This window comes from Typopeltis vanoorti, chromosome 11 (assembly GCF_054136105.1).
Source record: "Typopeltis vanoorti isolate ZY-2024b chromosome 11, IOZ_Tvanoo_1.0, whole genome shotgun sequence".
NCBI classification, from domain to species: domain Eukaryota; kingdom Metazoa; phylum Arthropoda; class Arachnida; order Uropygi; family Thelyphonidae; genus Typopeltis; species Typopeltis vanoorti.
In genome coordinates, this window is record NC_143559.1 from 119,800,382 (window position 1) to 119,821,017 (window position 20,636).

The 20,636-nt window shown below is 36.7% G+C and overlaps 1 protein-coding gene across 1 annotated transcript in view; it reads left to right on the forward strand.

Annotated features, from left to right (window-relative positions):
• LOC150102002 (eukaryotic translation initiation factor 4H-like) overlaps positions 1–14,635 on the forward strand; it is a 144,300-nt gene extending 129,665 nt beyond the window's left edge. The window contains exon 8 of the mRNA XM_090399948.1: positions 13,923–14,635. Within this exon, the coding sequence (XP_090256074.1) occupies positions 13,923–13,927 (5 nt within the window). The 3' untranslated portion in view covers positions 13,928–14,635. The remainder of the gene's footprint in view (positions 1–13,922) is intronic.
• The last annotated feature ends 6,001 nt before the right edge of the window (positions 14,636–20,636 follow it).

Consider the following 20,636-nt stretch of genomic DNA (forward strand, 5'->3'; position numbering starts at 1 on the left):
TCTGGATCTGAGCTTTTCGACATATTCATGAATATTATTCTCCTCAGAATATTTCCACTATAAAATATTTATTCATGAAAAATGCTTAGAAAACTAAAATGACAAATTCCAGGAGAATTTCTCATTGAACACTTATTCACCTTCCGCAGAACACAGTTTGGGAAACCCTGGTCTAAATAATTAAAATTTCAATACTGTTCCTGGTATGTTTTATTTTTATTTATTTTTTCCTTTCTGGCTTATGTCAGATCTCCAAAAGCTTGACTTATTACATTGAGCAGTCTAGATCTTCTGCTGAGTCTTTTTCAACATTTTGCTTCAACTATCTATTTTTTTATGTTAATATTTCATCTTCTGTTTTTTAAATGCTATACTATTTAATTGTAAATTAATAATGGTAGTCTGGTTGGCTGAGTGGTTAGCATATCTGCTCTCCGACCAACAGACTTCGGATTCAAATCCTGCCATGAACATGGTTGTTTGTGATTGTCTTTAGGTGCAAGATGACTGTAATTGCCTGGTGTGAGACCACTATCTCATTTAATGGAGGTCTGAAGTGACTTGAAAATGTTCCATGTTTGGTCTCTGTGATTTCTGGACTATGTAAAAAATAAAAATTAAAAATAGGAGAAAAAAAAAAAAAATATATATATATATATATATATATATATATATATATATATATATATATATATATACTGTATTTTTTGATAACGCGCATGCGCCAACTAACAGTAAAGTTAGGCAGTACAGACAGAGGATGAAGGAATTCTTTAAAAGCACGTGTATTGCTAGTACCAGTGGTCGATTATTCCGTACATCCTGTTTTAAAATACTTCCTAAAGTAAATCATTATTTGTTTATATTTTGTTATTAGATCTGAATTATCCATGGAAGAGAGAAGTACTTCTCTGAGAAAATCCTACATAGCACAGTTCAAGCTTGAAATGGTAGAAGTTGCAAAGGAAAAAGGGAATCATGAAGCTGGTAGATTGTTCAGTGTTGGAAAAAGTAGTGTTCATGAATGGCGAAAGGCTGAAACAATCCTGAAATGTTTACATACGAGGAAACGTGCTATGAGGTTTAGAAGGTGTGGCCAACCATAGGGAAAAAACTGTTTGATTGGGTTGTTAGTGAAAAAGCTAAAGGTATGAGAATATCTACTGTCCGTGTGTTGCAGGAATCGAAAAGAATTGTGCAAAACAATAATATAAAGGATTTCAAGGCCTACCCATCTTGGGTTATTGGATTTATGAAGAGAAACAATTTAAGTGTGTGTGCTTCTCCACTAGTGTTTGACAAAATTTGCCGTGCAACTGGGAAGCGAAAGTAGCTAAATTTCGTTTGTTGTTTCTGAGAGAAAACTTTTTTAGAAAAAAAACCTGAGATAACAAAACAGGGCACATGAAAAGAACGTCATATAAAGATATACAGGGTGTTCGGGATAAATTTGACATATTTATAATTAATTATATTTTTCCGTAAGTTACATGTATTAACACACACTTCTCTTCATTTAAAAGTTTGGACCCTTCTTCATTCATATACAAGATGTCAGAAAGGATGGATAGCTGGAACCCACCTGAATCATGGAAGAGAATAACTTGTATCATGATGATTCGTGCCCGCCATCAAAATAAGGATATTACGACTGCTGCCCAATGCTCCCTGAATACAGTAAAAACAATCAGGCATGAACTAGAGACTTGCAATGGTGACTACGAGGATGTAGCAAGAAGAAAGATCCCTAGCAGACGATCTGATTGCGTTCGTACAGCAGAATTCCTCGCAAATCTGCAGGAACAGGTGTTGAAGAACCCTGGCATTGGAATTCGGGCTTTGTTCGTGGAGTTGCTAACTGTAGTCAAGCCCTGGATAACAAGGGTAGCCAATGGTAGGCCGTATGTATGGCAGCAGGATTCGGCCCCTTGCCACACCTCTGGGAAAAGTCAAAAATGGTTGTCTGAAAATTTCTACGACTTCACCAGTCCAAATGTTTGGCCTCCAAACTCCCCAGACCTTAACCCCATGGATTATTTTGTATGGGGCGCAGTTGAAAAAGACACCAATCGCACTTCCAGTAATACAAAAGCCCAGTTAATGGATAAAATTAAAACAGTTTTTGCTGCCCTTCCCAGGGAGACTGTAGCATCAGCTTGTTCGAGGTTCCGAAGCAGAATTGAAGCTGTGATCGATGCTAATGGTGGTTATTTTGAGTAAATCTTGTTGATAGTATTGTAATTAACTCTGCCTGTAATGTTTTTTTGTCAATTCATTAAATTTAATAGATACAAAGAAGATTTTCTTTTTCCTTACGAAACTGTCAAATTTATCCCGAACACCCTGTAGTTACCTGGATTGTAGAAAGTTGGGCTGCTGTAAGTGAAAACTGTGTGAGAAATGGTTTCATTAAAGCTCAAGGGAATGCAGTGGTGTTCGGTGACAATGATTATGAAGCTGAAGAAATACCAAACGAAATTTTTAATGCAATTGATTCTTTCAATATTGAGTCTGATGAAGAATTTTTTGGATTTGAATAGTGTAATGTTCAATAAATATTAAGTAATACTTCTACCTTAGTTTTGTTATTACATTTGATTTACCTCTCATACTTTTCAAATGTATACTGCTCATGTTCATTTTTAACGATTTTAGACTTTTTTTTTGTATAGATAATGTGTGCGTTATCTATCGAAAAACACAGTATATATATATATAAATTGATAAAAATAGGAAAAAATCCTTAGCTTACCCACAGTACAAAATGTACTATAGGTTGGCAAAATAACCTTTTGTGGGTGGTAGCAATATAAAATAAAATAAAGCTGATCTAAAGAGTAGCTTATTGTGTTAATATTAATTATCGAATATTAATAATAGCAAGTTCTTCTCAGATATATTCATTCCTCCAGTTCCATCAGACCTCACATCTTCTCTAGCCTTAAATTAAATGTCAAATCCATTTCTCAGATCCATATGTTAAAATGGGTTTGAAAAATGCCTCTTAAATTTTTTTTTATTTGACTCCTACCCACATAAGGTTTTTACCTTATGTGGGTAGGAGTGATACTAATACGAGGTGGTATTAAAAAAGTTTCGAGACTAGTTTTGTAACACGCCAACAGATGACAGCAAAAGGCTGCACGCACGGTCACAGGGAGCACCGACCTTCATAAGTCAGTGTGCCAAAAGACATCGTCCTGTGTACATCAGGAGCTGTACAACTGGCACTATTCTGACCATGTGCGTTACCACGTCTGTGATTTCATCATGGACAGCAAGTTAGAACAAAGAGCGAATGTGAAATGCTGCATGAAATTGGGCAAATCTGCCACAGAGATGTTTGACATGATTTGGCAAGTTTATGGCGATGCTGCAATGAGTCGTTTGAGGTGTTTTGAGTAGCACGCATGCTTCAAGAGCGGAAGAACATCATTGGAAGACGATGAGAGATCAGGAAGACCTTCAATGAGCTCAGCCCCAAAAAATGTCGAAGCCATTTGGCAACTTGTGCATGAGGATCGTCGGAGAACACTCCACAACACTGCTGCCTTTGTCGGTGTGTCATATGGAACAGTCCGGGCAATCCTCACGTGTGATTTGAACATGCACCATGTTGCTGCCAAGTTCGTCCCCAGGCTGCTGACCCAGGAGCAGAAGGAACACTGCGTCGAAGTCTGCCAAGAACTCCATCAGCGTGCCGTGATGAAACCATCCTTCATGTCTAGGATCATTACTGGTGACGAAACTTGGGTGTATGGGTATGACCATGAGACGAAGCAACAGTCTTCACAGTTGAAGAGCCCATCATCTCCACAACCGAAAAAGGCGAGGCAGTCTGCAGCTCGACCAAGTGCATGCTCATTGTTTTTTTCAACATTCGCTGCATTGTGCATCGAGAATTCGTCCCCAGGGGTAAGATTGCGAGTTCTACTCCGTGTTTTAAGGCGTCTGAGGGAGGACATTTGACGATCTCGCCAGATTTTGCTTCTGCAGACTTCGTCCTCAGAAGATGAAGATCCAGCTCAAAGGTTGCCGTTTTGACACCATTGCGGAGATCCAGTCCGAATCGCAGAAGGTGCTTGACACGCTTCGAAAAGAAGACTTCCAGGAACACATTCCATAAGTGCCAGGAAACCTGGGAGTACCGTATTGCTATGCAAGGGGACTATTTTAAAAGTGATAGTGTGTAAACGTAGATGAATAAAGTAATTTCTTGTAAACAGAGCTAGTCTCGAAACTTTTTGATACCACCTTGTATACTATAATTACATTAGTATCGTGGGTGGACTAAGGACTGTTTGGTATTTTTATTTATTTTTTATATAATTTGGAGACCTAACTCTAGAGACCAAACATAGAACTCTTTCAAGCACCTTAGGCCTCCAGTAAGCAGGGCTGTGGTCTCACACTGGGTGATGAAATTCATCTCCCACTTAAGGATGGTCACAAATGTCCATGCACACAAAGGGATTTGAACCTACAGATAATATGCCAACCACTCGGTATATATGCTGTTCTATATAAATTTATATTATTAGGTCACCATCCTTACATATTTTGTGTTTAATTTGCTGTCTATTAACACCCTAGAGGTACAGGTAGCCTTAAAACTCACTAAGAATGGCATGACTGCAGGAGTGGATGGTATCCTCCCTGAGTTTCTAAAACATCTCAGTCAACAAGGCCAACCATGGCTAGCCACCCTTTTCTCAAAAATTATAATGACTGGAAAACTACCAAATCTGTTGCAGGAAGCCAAAATAATTGCCGTACCCAAACCAAGGAAAGATCCAAATGATGTCAAAAATCTACAACCTATATCCTTGCTTTGCACCACCTTTAAGCTCTTTGAAAGAATTCTCCTTAAAAGAATTTCATCACTCATCGAAAGAGCACTCCCAATTGAGCAAGCTGGCTTCAGGCTGGGAAGAAGTTGCTGTGACCAGGTCCTGGCCCTGACAACACAGATTGAAGCAGGCTTTCAGAAGAAACTTAAATCCAGAGCCACTTTCATTTATGAAAGTAGATGTTAAAGAGTAAAGGGGATGAGACAGAGTCCTGTGGAAGACCGTTGTGAAGGAATCTGGGCCTGTTCTTTTTTCTGCCAATATGAACCCAGCTTTTTGAATCCATTCTCTCCAACAGAAAGATCCAGGTTCATATTGGTAGAAAAAAGAACAGGCCCAGATTCCTTCACAACGGTCTCCCACAGGCTCTGTGTTATCCCCTTTACTCTTTAACATCTACGTGTATGACTTACCACATACCAGCTCAAGCAAGTATATGTACGCTGATGACCTAGCAATCCTACATCAATCTACCTCCTTTGCCAACCTGGAATCAACCTTGAACACAGACCTGAACATCCTGGAAGAGTACTTGAAGCCAAATCCAACAAAAACTGTGTCCATAGTATTTCACCTGAACAATGCAGAGGCGAATCGACACCTCAACCGTTCTTTCTGTGGAAAAATGATAGAACATGAACCTCATCCGAAATACCTTGGAGTGAGCCTGGACAGAAGCCTAAGCTACAAAGGCACATCACCAACCTGTCCAACAAAATTAAAATGAGAAACAATATCATTTCAAGGCTTGCTGGAACAACCTGGGGGTTGGGTGCAGAAGTCCTAAGCTCGTCTGCACTAGCCCTTGCATTCTCTGCAGCAGAATATTGTCCCCTGTCTGGGAAAATGCACACACTAACATTATAGACACCCAGCTAAACTCTACCATGCACTCAATTAGTGGGACAGTGAGAAGCACCCCCCCCCCCCTCTCTCCTGGCTGCCTGTCCTATTTAACATTGCTCCACAAAACATATGGAGAAGACAAGCCTCGATTAAGGAATTTAATAAAGCAATGAGCAACCCACTTCTGTCCCTGCACCAGACTCTCATAAATCCACCTAGTCTTCATCTAAAATCTAGAAAGCCTTTTTGGTCCATGGACGAACTCTCTTCAGCTGCCCTGCCATCAACACCTGGCATGTGGAGAGAAAATACTGATCCAACAATCTCCCAACAAACAGCTTCCTGGTAGAAGATCCTTGTGCTTTGCAGCCTGGTTTTGCTCTTTCTAGGAAGATTTGGTCATCAATCAACAGGATCAGAAGTAACCAGGGCAGATGTAGCTACCTATTACGTAAATGGAGGCTGTTAGACCACCCTTATTGTGATTGTTCTTCTGTGTCTCAGACGATTACTCATATTGTGAATGACTCCCAGGCACCAATTTCACGGTGGTGGCCTACAGGATATCCACAAGGTGATGGATGAGGCCTTGGATTGGCTTTCCAGACTGGACATTGGCTTGCAGCTGTTTTGTATTCCTTTTGCCATAAGAATAAATAAATAAATAAATAACACCCCTACTGGCTGAGGTGGATAAATAGCAAGACCGAATTGCACTTCTTATCCATGTTATTCAATAGGTGTTACAGAATCATATCCAGATTTAGCTAGATGTCTATAGATGTCCTGGCCGGTTGGGGGGTTAAGTACAATAGAAATTATGTCTTCATCTTCATCATCTTCATTATACCCTCTTTTACCTTGCAGTGTCGAGGGTCCATTGATCATCGGACCTCACTCTGTTTACAGGATAAGGTGGTCAGCCTTATGCCCCGGTGTATCCTATGGCCTGTAGTGTTGAGTTCTCAAGGCCACTTTGCCTGCTTTGCAGGATGAAAAACCCCAGAATAAACTGGGGAAAAAACCCTGCTGTCCATGCCCAAGACTGGCTAACTTGGCTATGGCTGAGGAAGATCCTTGAGCTCCTCACGTCACCGACGGGAATCGAACCTAGGACACTCCTTCCCCAGGCATATGGTTGCAAAGCGCACAGCCACTAGGCTAACCACGCGGAAATTATGTCTAGTAGCTCAAATGTTTTAATTGTTTGTTTTATTTAAAATGTAGTATGATAATGTACCTCAGAGCATTTAATAACATCAAATGAGGTGGTTGTGCCAATGTGTGATGAATATCAACTGGAAAAAGACTGTTTACAGCAGACCAAAAGTGGATAAGAACCATCTATTTCTCAATTTAAATAGAACATAAGAAAGGATATAATCTTTTTTGTAATAATTATTCCATAATATCCTTATCTTCAATTAATTACTTAATCACTGAGTCTTATGGTGCTTTCATTCTTAGGTTCAAGCTGTTGATGATTCTCCTCCCTCTATAATTTTTATTGTTTATCATGAGTGCTTTTATGCAGAAATGACTGACACCATTCCTTCGTATATAGATGTTCAACATCTCTACAAATGTTTAAACTCACTTAACCGTCTTCTCCTTTCATTCACTCTACCCTAATTTCTTTGGAACAGTCTTCCTTATGCTATTATTTTACAAGGACTATGGAAACTATCAACAGGAGCCTTCTAAGTGCAGTTTATATATTATTTGGTTATATACATATAGACACTTCAATGATTTTCATTCTTAGGTTCAAGCTGTTGATGATTCTCCTCCCCCTGACCGCGCGGTTAGCCTAGTGGCTTTGCGCTTGGCAACCGTATGCCTGGGGAAGGAGTGTCCCAGGTTCGATTCTCGTTGTAAACATGAGGAATTTGAGGATCTTCCTCAGGCATAGCCAAGTTAGCCGGTCTTGGGCGCGGTTAGTAGGGTTTTTTCCGCCAGTTTATCTGGCGTTTTTCATCCCGCAAACAGGCAAACCGGCCCCATGAACATACGCTTCTACAGTAAAGAATATATCCCACCCCCCAGCGGCAGACCAGGCGACGGGTCGGTTGGGAGCAGTACTAACAAGAAGTCGCATCTAAAAGTAACACGCGGACCCTGCATGGGAAGCGAGAATAATGCGTAGTAGAAGAAGAAGATTATTGATGGCATCTGTGTAGCTTAGTGGAAGTGTCATGTGCCGTCCACAGTTCTAGATCACTTGAAGAGAGAGTGCATTTTACTAAGTTCATTTCTAATCGCCGACTAGAGGAACTTTTACTAAGTTTTTTTTTTACCAGTTCCTGAGTTAGTCAATCTCTGGCACAGGCAAGCTTGTTTTTCTCCTGTAAACTCAAGAAAATTGACTGTAAAATTCACACTATTTTCAGACAGTAAACATAGTGTTTAGATGAGGGGGCCATGAGATGCACTTGTCATTTATCTCACTTCACCAGGTGCCATGTATTATTAGTGATAGTCTTGGGCCAGCTATCTCTGATTGGCTGCCAGTGGAGATTGAACTGCCTTGCCTACTCCCTATATGGGAATGAAAGCAGTTGGCATTTTTTTTGACAAAATGATAATCACTGACTGGATGGAATTTAATAAAGTTGGATGTTTAGGATCTTTTTTAAAATTTCACTGATATTTTTATTTCAGTAGATCAGATCTACCGAAATAATATATTAAAAGTAACATTAATGTCATCTTCTGGTATAGATCCTCGAGGGAGGTGTGTGACAGATCAGTTTCTTCCAGATTAGTCTTTTATTACTCAAGTACCTCATTTGATCTTGCATTTGGATCTAAAGTACTCCTCAACCCTATCTCTGTCTTGGTCTTTTTCTTGCAAGTTTTTGCTTCAGTCACTACCTTTGCTAATCTTTCATTATCCCTTTGAATGAATTAAATGAATTCTAGGTGGTGCATGTGAAGAAGTTACTCTAAACTTGTGCTCCCACAACATTTTATCATTATTACAAATGTTTTTTTGCTCAAATTAACCAATAAATGGAAATCAAAATGAGTACTAAGGAGCCGATTACTTCTGCACAACTCAGTACTTATAGTGCATCAAGCCAGTTATCTTTTCAATTAAAAATCAGCCACATGCAAGCACACACTCTGCCTATCGTGCGACGTAAAGATAGTATCAATAAAGTCAACGAAGGAAGAGCACCTTGTGTCTTGCCAGTACAGCACGATCAATCACCAACAAACCCAATTGCCACAGCTGTAAAATTGATGTTACTGATAAGAAAAAGGGTATATCCATTATACTCAAATTAGGAGTTGAGGCCTCTAAAAGCTCCCTCTAAATGCTTGAGTTAATACACAGGAGGGCAATTAGATTGATTAATAATTCATCTCTTACCAACTCACTCCTCCCACTTTTGCACAGACATTTAGTTTCTATAATATGTGTATCCTGTAAATATTTCTATGGCAAATATTGATATGAAATTGGATCCATAATTCTCCCACTCAGTACTAAGTTCGTTGGAACGTGTGGTTGCCACCCAACATCCCTTCACAGTACATCTTGAAACCCACAGAACAAGTTTCTTTTCCTCCTCCTCCTTTTTTCCTTTCCTCACCCATTACCCATACACTATACTAATGTACTATTGGTTGATTAACCAACCTCTAGTATATGAGATTTAACATTAAAAAAAAAAATGGAGAGAACCATCAATTCCCAACTCCTACAATATCTCGAAGGTACCCGGTTAATAAATATCCACCAGTATGATAATAAATTGACTGTATTGTATTAGATGGTATCACCTGCAAATGTGGAGTTCTTTTAGAAAAGACATAAAATCATACATAAAAGCCATTTTTTTTTTTTGTGGAGTGGTTGTACCAAAAAAAAAAGCTCTGAAGCCTTTCTACTATATTGTCTCAATCTGAATAGATCTAATGGGCTTAAGTTATTCTCCATTATATGGAATTGTTCTTCACACAGTTCACCCTAGTTGATTTTTTTAAATGTGCGTGCGTGCATGCATGTGCCATTAGGACTTCAAAGCAGTTTGGACTCTGCTACTCTACTTTATTCACATGTGACTGATGCTTTCTCATTTTCGATGCATCAGTTATGTTACTTGTGCTTTTTTTTAATTTTTTAATTTATGCTGAAGATTTTTTTCAGAAGATTTGTAAACTTTTGGGATGATTTATAAGTAGAATTAGCACTTTTGCTAACTTTTTTCATTTTATTATTTTATTTAAGTATGCCCAGTCATGTCAAACAGTTTTAATTGAAATTTTTAAAAATACTTGGAACTTTAATTTAAAATAATGTTTACTATAAGTTGTGCCAGTACAATAACAGGACAAGCAATTTCAAGCTCATCAGCTCAGCTAACGCCTCTGTGTTAGCTGAGCTGATGAGCTCAGCTAACACAGAGATTTGGCCTCGCCTACTCCCGTATACGGGAATAAACGAGGCCATTTAGCCCTATCTAACTTTAGGAGACTGAGTGGGCAGTTCAATCTCCACTGGTACCAATCAGAGATAGAAGGCCCAAGGCTATCACTAATTAAGCGGTACACAGTGAAGAGAGATGGCTCAAATGTGCCGCCATCTGGTGGTCCCTAACACAATATATTTAATGTCTGAAATAATGTGGGTTCTACGGTCGATTTTCTGAGTTTACGGGGCGAAAAACCCAAGTTTCCAGGAGGAAAAACCCGCTTGCCTGTGCCAGAGATCGACTAACTCGGGAACCGGTCAAAAAAAGGCTTAGAAAAATTTCCTCTAGTCGCCGACTAGACTCAAAACGAAGTCTTCCTTCGTGTGGCCAAGCACCGTGGTGTGCAAACGCCACATCTACTGAGCTACACAGGCTCTCATTAATTTTTTTTTTTAGGTAGTACAAAAAGAACTGAACTAGTTAGTAACCATGGGACTGGCTCCAATTAAAAGCATACAAATTTTAAGATGAACCCCTTTTAGCTGAGAGAGAGAAGGAGCTTTGTCTTAAATTCTGATATTTACAGCATATTTCTTTCTGTGTCCATATATTATTCTATTTTTAATAGTCATTCTTTAAATTAGTTCTGATTAGATGCTTTGTACAAGTCATCTTTGTTTTGTCCTGAAATTTATGTGATTAACAATCAGTAAACTAAAGATATGGTGCTTCATAAAGACCTGGCAGGTGATTATAAATACTTTTATCATCAATATCAGCTAATGCCTTCCCTTATAGAGACTAAGCAAGGAGTTCTTTAGTCCTAACTAATGGAGACTTAGTGGGCAGTTCAATCTCCTCAGGTAACCAATCTGAGATAGCTAGTCCAACTAATTTTAAGCGACAGCCAGTGAAGATAAGGCTAACAAGTGCCACCATCTTGTGGTCCCTGACCTAACGCAATATTTTTTTTAATGTCTGAAATAGTGTGGGTTCTATGGTCTATTTCCTTATTTATTTATTCGTATGCCATGAATAAAATATGCAGTACAACACATTGTTATTTAAAAATATATATAAAATTAAAAGCCATTTTAAAAAACCAGTAAAATTAAAAGATTATATCCATATTAGTCAAATAGTTCATAGCTTCGGGAGTAGCACTTAAAAAGTTTGATTTGTCTCCTGAATATGCTCTAAGATAACATTGGGTCACAATATGGTCCACAGTTTGTCTTTGAGCTCTGCAATCACAATGTGGAGACAATCGTTTACCCCCATTTAAAAAGCATGTCTGCACATCCATGACTAGTTTGTATTCTATTAAGCTGAGTCCAGGATTTTCGTGGGAGGTTTGAGCAAGCATCAAAACTTTCTTATAATTTGTTGAGAAAAGATTTTGTAATATCATCTGTCTGACTCTCCCACTGTTCTTGCCACTTTTGCTTCTGGTTGAAGTTAGATTGTAGTAGTTTTGGCCAATTGTAGTTGTGGATGACTTGATCTCAATCGTTGTACACTTAAGTCTGGAAGTTCTAAGTGTATTGTTAGGGCTCTGTTCTCCAGAATCTTCTTGTACTCCTGTAAGAGTATAAGAAGATTCTGGAGAACAGATTCTTCTTATACTCTTACAGGTTTAGTTCTGTGCAGACTTAGTGCAACATTGTTGCTAAGAGCCAGAAGTCAATGTGTGGGCGTTGATTTAATTGTACCAGAAATCAGTCTCATTGCATTATTTAGTTGGTTATCAACAAGTTTAATATGTGTGCTATTTACCCCCACTGGTGAGCAATATTCGGCAACATAGAAAACTAGTGCAAGAGCTGTAATCCATAGATTATCGGCTGTTGCATCCCATGTCATGCCTATTAGTTTTTGTATTATGTTGTTACGGGTTTCTTAACTTAGCAGAAACATTTATTAGATGTTGCTTCAAAGAGAGTGTATGGTCCAAGGTCATGCTCAAGTACTTTGAAAACTTGTGTTGTAGTGAGCATCCTTCAAAGCAGATATGCAAAGCGACATCTGCCATGTGATTATTAAGGTGAAAGCTTGATATTTGTCTGGATTAAGCTGGAGTCTCCATTTTTTGTAATATTCACCTATTGTTTTCAAGTCTTTGGTAAGTACTTCTTCAGCCTGACTCATGTTTTTGTGTTGAATGGCAATTAGTGTCATCAGCATAACAGAACTTACGTGAGATGGTGGCTAGCAAAACGTGTGTATATAGATTATAAAGTAGGGGTGCCAATACTGATTTTTGTGGAAGACCATTATTAAGTTTCTGTTGTCGGGACATTTTATTTCCTAATATAACTTGAAAAAAACGTTCCATGAGCATGGGGGAAATGAAGTGCACAGTCCGTTTACATGGGACAATACTAAGGAATTTGTATATAAGACCTTTAGGCCAAACTGTATCATAGGCTGCTGTTAGGTCTAAGAAAACAGCTGATATTTTTTTCTTGCTTCTGGAATCCAGCTTCTATGTATGACGTTAAAACGAGTACTTGGTCACAGCAACCATGTGTTTCTCTAAAACCAGCTTATTCAAACGGGATGTGCTATATGATTGGTATAGATAATTTGTTGTACAGAAGGCATTCCAACATTTTATAAGTACAACTCAATAAAGCAATAGGTCTGTAACTTTTTGCCTCCTGGGACAGTTTTCCAGGTTTAAGAATAGCAACTATTTTTGACTTCTTAAACTGGCTAGGTAGTCGGCCAGTCAATAATATATCATTGAAGAATTCAGAAAGTGATTGTATAGTATTTGGCCCGCTATTAATCAGGAATTCAGGATGGATACTGTCGTAGCCTGTGGCTTTGCCTGCTTTGACATCTTTTATGATGACTTTTACTTCATCTGTAGTAAAGATCGAGGCATATTGTGAGAGAGCAGGGACATTTGTTTTTAATGCTCTAAGTTCTTTCTTAACTTTCTTGGTATGTTCATGGTTCCTAGGTGCCTTTGACATATTAACGATTTGATTAGCTATTTTCTCTGGAGAGATCATTATGCTTTTACTTTTAGATAGATGATAGTTGTGATAGTCTATTTTCTTGAATTTATGGGACAAAAAAAAAAAAAAAACGAGTTTCTGTGAGAGAAAACCCACTTGTTCGTGCCAGAGATCACCTAACTCAAGAACCAGTCAAAGAAAGGCTTAGAAAAGGTTCATTGAGTCAGTGACTAGAATCACCCCTATGCCATTCTTTGAGTAGCCTAGCACTGAGGAGTGCAAATGCCACTTCCTCTGAGCAGCACAAGCTCTAAATCTTTTAATGCTAATTTAAAAGTAACCAGTTTTCCACTAAGCAGCATTTCTCTTCTCAGCCACAGACTAGACTCTGTTTGCAGTTAAAAAAAAGATAGCTACTCAATAAAAGATAGTTCTTTATATAAGGAATAATTCCTCTGCCTTTTTTTACCTTATCCTGCTAAAATATTTTGCATAGGAATATGTCAGTGTTCAAATATTTTACATTCCAGCACTACCATGAACAATTACTGATCTAAAATAATGTATTCACAAAGCTGTTTGCATTGGTGAATATGGATATGTTACATAGGAACCTAGAAAGAATTTGAATGGGCTAGATAATTGCTTTACCAGAGTTCATTCTGAGGTCATAACTTGGTACTTGTCCTTGTTAAATGATATTTGATTGTTCAGTATGCCTGTTTAGTAGCTTTAGAAATGTAAGCATTCGTAATTAGTTAGTCCTTTATGAAATATATGAAACACTTTTGTAATAATAGTATAAAAATAATAAGTATATTTTTCATTTTATTTTTTAGATTAACTGAATATCTCCGGTCAAGCCTTGCAAAAAATCTCCATTGTCACAGGTGTACAGTGCCTGTCATCCCCATTACCACATTAAGGCAAAGAAGGATGCCCACTTCTGGTAGCTGCCTGCCTTCCAGATGTGGGCTATTCCTACTGTCTGTTAACTTTGTTCCTTTTTACGTCAACCTCTGTGTTGCAACATTAGTGTTACCTAAACTTTGTAAAGTCTCACTGTCACTTCCAACTGTTGCTGTAGACTGTCACCAGGCAGGCTTCTGTCACCATGTCTTTGGTCAGCGCCATACAAATACATTTTGTACTCATCAGCTCACATGTAACAAAAATAAATCGTTCTTATTAAGATTTTGCTGTTTCTGCTACCATGTGCAATTTAAGCCTTTCTAACACAAATGTTTTTTTGTGTCCATTTACCATTTTATTTAGCAAGAATGTATAATATGACTTGTTGGAAATTCTTTTCTACTTTAATGACTATTTCAAGGAACAGCATTTTGCTATTTGGGACTTTGTTTTTATAATTACTTGCTTACAGATGAATTGTCCAATAACCGCCACTTTACTAGAGGGAGGGGAGTAAACTTTATTTATTAATAATTGAAGTGCTTTGAAAAATTCAGGATAATCTGTGAGATAAAAGGTATTTGAAAATTGTGATTAGTCTCAGTACAGTCAAAAATAAATGTAATTTTTTAATATGTTACTTGTGTAATTATCATATACACACACTATAATAATGAGTAAAGAAATAAAAACATGGATGCTTACAGAGCATAAAACATTATTAGGAAAACTTTCCATAACAAAATTTTAAATATCTTTATTAAATAGGAAAAAAATATGCATTTATGTTTATCTTTAAAAAATATATTCATAAATTTGTGTCTATTAATAAAGTAAACTATTTCTGATAAGTTTAATCAGCAGTTTAAACTGCTTTTCACATAAAGTGCATTTGCAGTGGTGAGTTCTCCATGACTTAATCAAAATCACATATTTACATTGTTTTTATTGTATAATAAAAAAATGATATACTGAATTTACACAAAATATATTTCTGCTGCAGTAATAATGCCTGTCTGCTTGTTTATTTGCATGATTTATTATATTTTTTGGAATACAGACATTAGCTAAGCTGCAAGGAAAAATCATGTGTTTATTCATTTAATTAACTTACTCTTTGATATCCCAAGAGGGAGTTGATTAGTTGGTCCATTCAGTTGATAAAGGAAATATTAATTTAATAAATGCATAATTTATTTAATATCACATATGTAAGAAAAGTAATTAATAAAAACATGCAAATAATGTGTCACCAATTATTCCCAGTAAAAGTAAATAATAAAATCCGCTTTCTCTGAAACTATATTCATAAATATGAATTGATATAGATAAGAAGAAAATTATGATCTTGTTTCATTAAAAAAAAAAAAAAAAATTCAAACAGAAACACTATTTTGGTCTTACTTATGGAATCACATGAACTAATGTTTTCTTTATGCTTTAGAATTTATACACTGTTATGATGTTTATTAGAGATCATCACTTAATAGTATGACATATTACTATGGGCCTTCAGAATAGCCTTGATACACTCGAGCATCTTCCCTGTGAGGTTCTGGAAACACTCCATAGGTATCAAGGCCAAGGCAAACCTCACAAATATCTCATTTAGCTCCCAAAGATACTTAATGTGATTGAGATCTGATGACTGAAGGGACAAAATCCATTGAGGTAAAGCTGTAATGCTCCTCTGACCATTTCAAGATGATACATATCCTGTGACACATTATCCTGTTGGAAGTTTTCTGTCATATACATAGTAAATGGTCAACAGGGGGTGTGTACTTGGTTGGTGGTGGTGGTAGTGTTCAGGTGGACTACCCCTACTCTGTTGTCCTTCCATCTACATGAAATGAGAGAAAGTTGGTTTCACTATTCCACGTGACTTTTCTCCAGGATGTCCAATACAGCAATCCTTCAATTAATGTGCCCCCCCCCCCCCATTAGTGCGTCATTTTTTTTCGATGCCCAAATTCGATTAGTGCACCTATATACATCTTAAAAATAAATGCTACAGATTTTAAAAATTTTCAATCTAGACATTTTTTATGGCTAACTATTTTAAAAAATCACTCACCAGGATGAAATAATTTAGTTATCGATTTGAAACATTTTACAACGTTATTTACTGGCAAAATTTATGTCATCTGCTTTACATAGCATTTTGCTGACCATATCTCATGCAATTCTACTTTTACTCATGATTAAAGCCTAACCTTTAATCATGAGTAAAAGAATTAGTGAGCAAAAAATAAAAGTGTGAAAATGATTCGAAAAGTAATCTGATTAGAAGAAACACGTGAAATAATAAAGAAAAATGAACATGGTGAGTCCAGAGCAAGGATAGGACAAGAACACAAAAATAGGTGAATCAACTGCTGAATACAAAGAGAAAGGTAAGGCTGCTTCAAGTTCATCATGCATGCACTCAAAATCAAAGTATTATAATAATTGAATTAGAGAGACGTCTTTTTTTTTACATGGATCGAAGATTGTAACCAAAAACGGATCCCGCTAAACAGTGGCCTTATGAAATCAAAAGCATTAAGTCTCTTTGCAACCTGGAAAGAAAGGGCTATCAATGATGGAAAAGAAGAAGAATTCCATGTTAGTGCTGGGTGATTTGAATATTTCAAAAAGAGAATTAGCCTACATAATGTTCTAATCAACAGGCGAAGCTGCAATTGCAGATAAGGAGATATCCAGAGATTTTGAAGAAAATTGTGTAAGAAGGGGGTTATTGTGATCAACAAATATTTAATGTCCATGAAACTGGCCTTTTTTTGGAAGCAAATGCCTTCCAAGACGTTTCTAACCAAATCAGAGAAATCTCAGCCTGGTCATAAAGTCACAAAGTCGAATGAAATTACTGCTAGCAATATGCGAGCCGTTTGGAAGCACATTCTTCCACGCTGTGCAAATGATTTTAGAGGCTTTTCAAATGAATCTAAGTTAATTATATCTCATTCTGAGAAGTTGAGTGATTCCGACTTGCTAAATTTAGATGCACAGCGGGAAGATCCTGAAGAATATGAAGAAAATTTAATCACTGACAAGCCCAGAGTTTCACAGAAACAATTTGAAAATAATTTTTGTACAATTGAAGTTTTTAAGCAGCAATGCTTAGAGACTGACCCTGGTGAAGAGAGAACCAGTAAAATTTGCAGAAGTAATAGGGCCATACCATCAGTTGTATGAAAAACAGAAACAGAAGGTATGCCTGCTAAACTGCATTAGCTCACTTCTTTGTTAAGAAGCAGAATAATAAATTTATATTCTGAATATGTTTTATTGTCTTTCAGCTTCATGGTTTTCCTTTAACTAGACCCTGAAATATACCCTAATTCTTTTATAAAAAAACTTAAGGGTCAAAAAAGAAATCTGAGGAACGAATTATACAATTTCCCATAGGTTATTATATTCGATTGGTGTGTTTTCTATTAATGCGCCTGTTTTAAAGAACACGTTAGGCGCATTAATCAAGGGATTGCTGTACTAATGTTTCTTCACCCTTAGTCACAGTTTATTTTTGTTAAATAGGCATGATAACTTCTGTGGTCATCTGCTGTGACATCCTGTTCAAAAATAACATAGAATGTGTTTAACATTTGTCCATTTGTGTGCTCAGATATATTCTCTCTCACAGTTGGCCAAGTGGATAATAGCTTTGCTTTTCAGATTACAGTCTGTGAGTTGGATTCCCACTAGGCCATGGATGTTTATGAATCTCTGTAAGAAATTATTTTCATTAACTAGTGCTAGACAACTACCTTGTTTATTGGAGGTGTGAAGAGGCTTAGTCTTCTAGAGTGAGGTTCTGGGATTACCCATTCCAATCATTTAATTGGATGCATATGTTTCTGATTACATATCCAATGCTAACTTGATATATAACATGTTAGATCCCCACTATGCTTATTGGAGGTCTGAAGAGATTAAAGAAAGTTGTTTGGTCTCTAGAGTAGGATTTCAGGATTACTTAACCCTTAGCCCACTCATGATACTAATGCACTATAGGTTTACAACCTTTAATAGATAGGATTTCATTTAAAAAAAATAAAAAGGAGGTCTCAGTTCTATCATGCTCTCATTTGTTGTAGCACATGTATTGGTCTTTACAATTCAGTAAAATCATCTGACATGTGATTGGAAGCATATGTTTCTGATTACATATCCAGTGGTAAGTTGATATTTTCTGTTTATTAACATTCTGGATATACCCAAGAGTCTGTTTCACCTTGCCATCCTGGCAGGACAGTGAGTCCCAAGCCTTGCCAAGCTGTCTAATTCTCTATTATCTCCTCTTCAAAGCCACTCAGGTAATGATGTTTCCCAATTATCATGCTGTACACTCATTTGATTGCAGTGCCTATCTCCCATGGGTAGGTAGTCAGTTACCTATTTATAGCTAGTGCTTGATATGTGTCATTAGTTGTGTTATTGGCAAATTCCATTTATTGACAGATTTATTATTCATCATCTCATCCATTCATTGGACATCCACCAAGCATTGTATGGTCACCCCGATGCTCGGTGGTGTGCCATACCAGTCCTGTTGTATGTATGCTTTTCTGGAGGCTTCAACTGATCTTCAACCTGAAGATCAGTCATTCCACACATACTATCCATCCATCCATCTCATTGGATGGATGGGTGGTATGTGTTTTTTTTTCCAAAACTTTACCTTCTATTACTATTTTGAGAAATCCTCCTTCCATCCTTTCAATGTGTCCAAAATATTTTAACTTTCTTCTGTCAATAACCTTAATTGACATCCTCAACAGCCTTCTGTAACATCATATCTCAAAAGCGACTGTCCTTTTCTTATCTGACTTCTTTAGGTCAAGTGTCACATTCATAAGTTGCTGTTGGAAAAACAACTGCATCCAAAATCCTCAGCTTTGTTTCCATGGAGATAGATCCATTCTTCCAGATTTTAGACAGGTCTCTGACTGTTTAATCATTTTTAATCTTCTTCTGACGTCTTCTGAACAGCAATTCTTCACATTAATAATGGATCCCAGGTACTCAAACTTGCTGACTTCCTCACTTTCTCCATTAAAGTTATGCTTGTTTCTAGAGCTTCCCTGTTTGTATTTCCTTTGAGAACTATAATCTTTGTCTTGCTAGGATTAAGTTGAATTCCTTTGTTATTATTATTATTATCATAAGATTGAAATTAGCTTATAAAATTAACTCTCACTGAACAAAAACAGCTATAATAAATTTGCTCACTATAACAAACCACTGAAAAGTCTCAACTAAAGCTCCACAGGTACAGTGCTATTCTATAAGAATTTACTTTAACAAACTATTCCTATGGTCATCTAGATCTCACTATAGCATGCTCATACTTCTATGAGCATGCTATAGTGAGAGTCAGTTCTGTAACATGGAGCAAGAAGTTGATTTTGCATTCTTTTTTATCTGTATTCAACCAGCTTGAATGCAACCATAGTTGACTACTTGTATGCAGTCAATTTTAAGCAGTCAGTTATCTACTATGCAGAAGGTTTAATATACAAATGTGAATCATAGTAATGCCAATGCTGGCAGTCCTCAATCTACTATGGATTATGTTCTGGAAGTAAGTCGAAACTTAATAAGTCAGAATGGCCTCTGAAGCTGATATTATATCTGAAAAGAGTTTATTTATAATTTAGAAATTATTATCAATTGTAATTTTAAGCTTTTTTTTTTAAAAAAAAAAAGAAATTTAAAATACATGTACATGACAGGTGGCACAAATAAATTAACACAGTCACACCAGGCAGCATTTTACATGTGTTGTGTGTCAGGCAGGCACATTTTTACAAAGTCTTCAATTTATTCAGCATGCTAGTTTCAATTTTTTTGATAGAATTTTATTTGTAAAATTTATATTTGTGAACTATCTTAATGATACAGAAGTTCTCAAATGTAATTCAAACTGATTTCAAGTTCTATATATATAACTTAAAATGTGTTTTCTGCAACTGAAAATATAAAATAGTGTGTTAGGACAACATATTTAGTTTGATACTGTGTTTGTCACTACAATATAAACTGCTTGATTTGCATGTACATGGTATAGTGTCTGTGGGCAGAACCATTTTCATTCCAGTTGTTTCTAATTACACTAATTGTTGCTAAATATAGTACATAGACTAGTTCTCTCTGTGCTGGATGATTTAGTGATACAATAACGTGTTCTTGCATCTATAGTATCTGTTTGCAGGGACATTTTATTTCCATTGTTTGGAAAGAACAGTAATGAGTAAGTACGTCTGTTTCCTGAATAAAAAATGAATCCTCCTACAAGAAAAGAAACTGAATCTGGTGATTTTCAACAAAATAATAGCATATGCAGGATATCATGATTGATAAGACAGAAGGGCTGCTGCTGACAAAAAAGGAGAAAAAAAAATGTGACAAGGGTAGAATTCTCAAACAGGTAGATAATTCTGATGATGATAAACAAATTTTAGAGATTTGAGGTATCTGTAAATATTTAGTTTCTGCAAACAAATGGAATACAGTAGAGAAAATTATTATTAGACCCAACGAAGTCAGAAACTTATCAATTAGGGTCCCATACTACATGCACCAGCTGTCATGCTTGTTCTTAAATTCATTCACACTGCTTGTACACACAACACCCA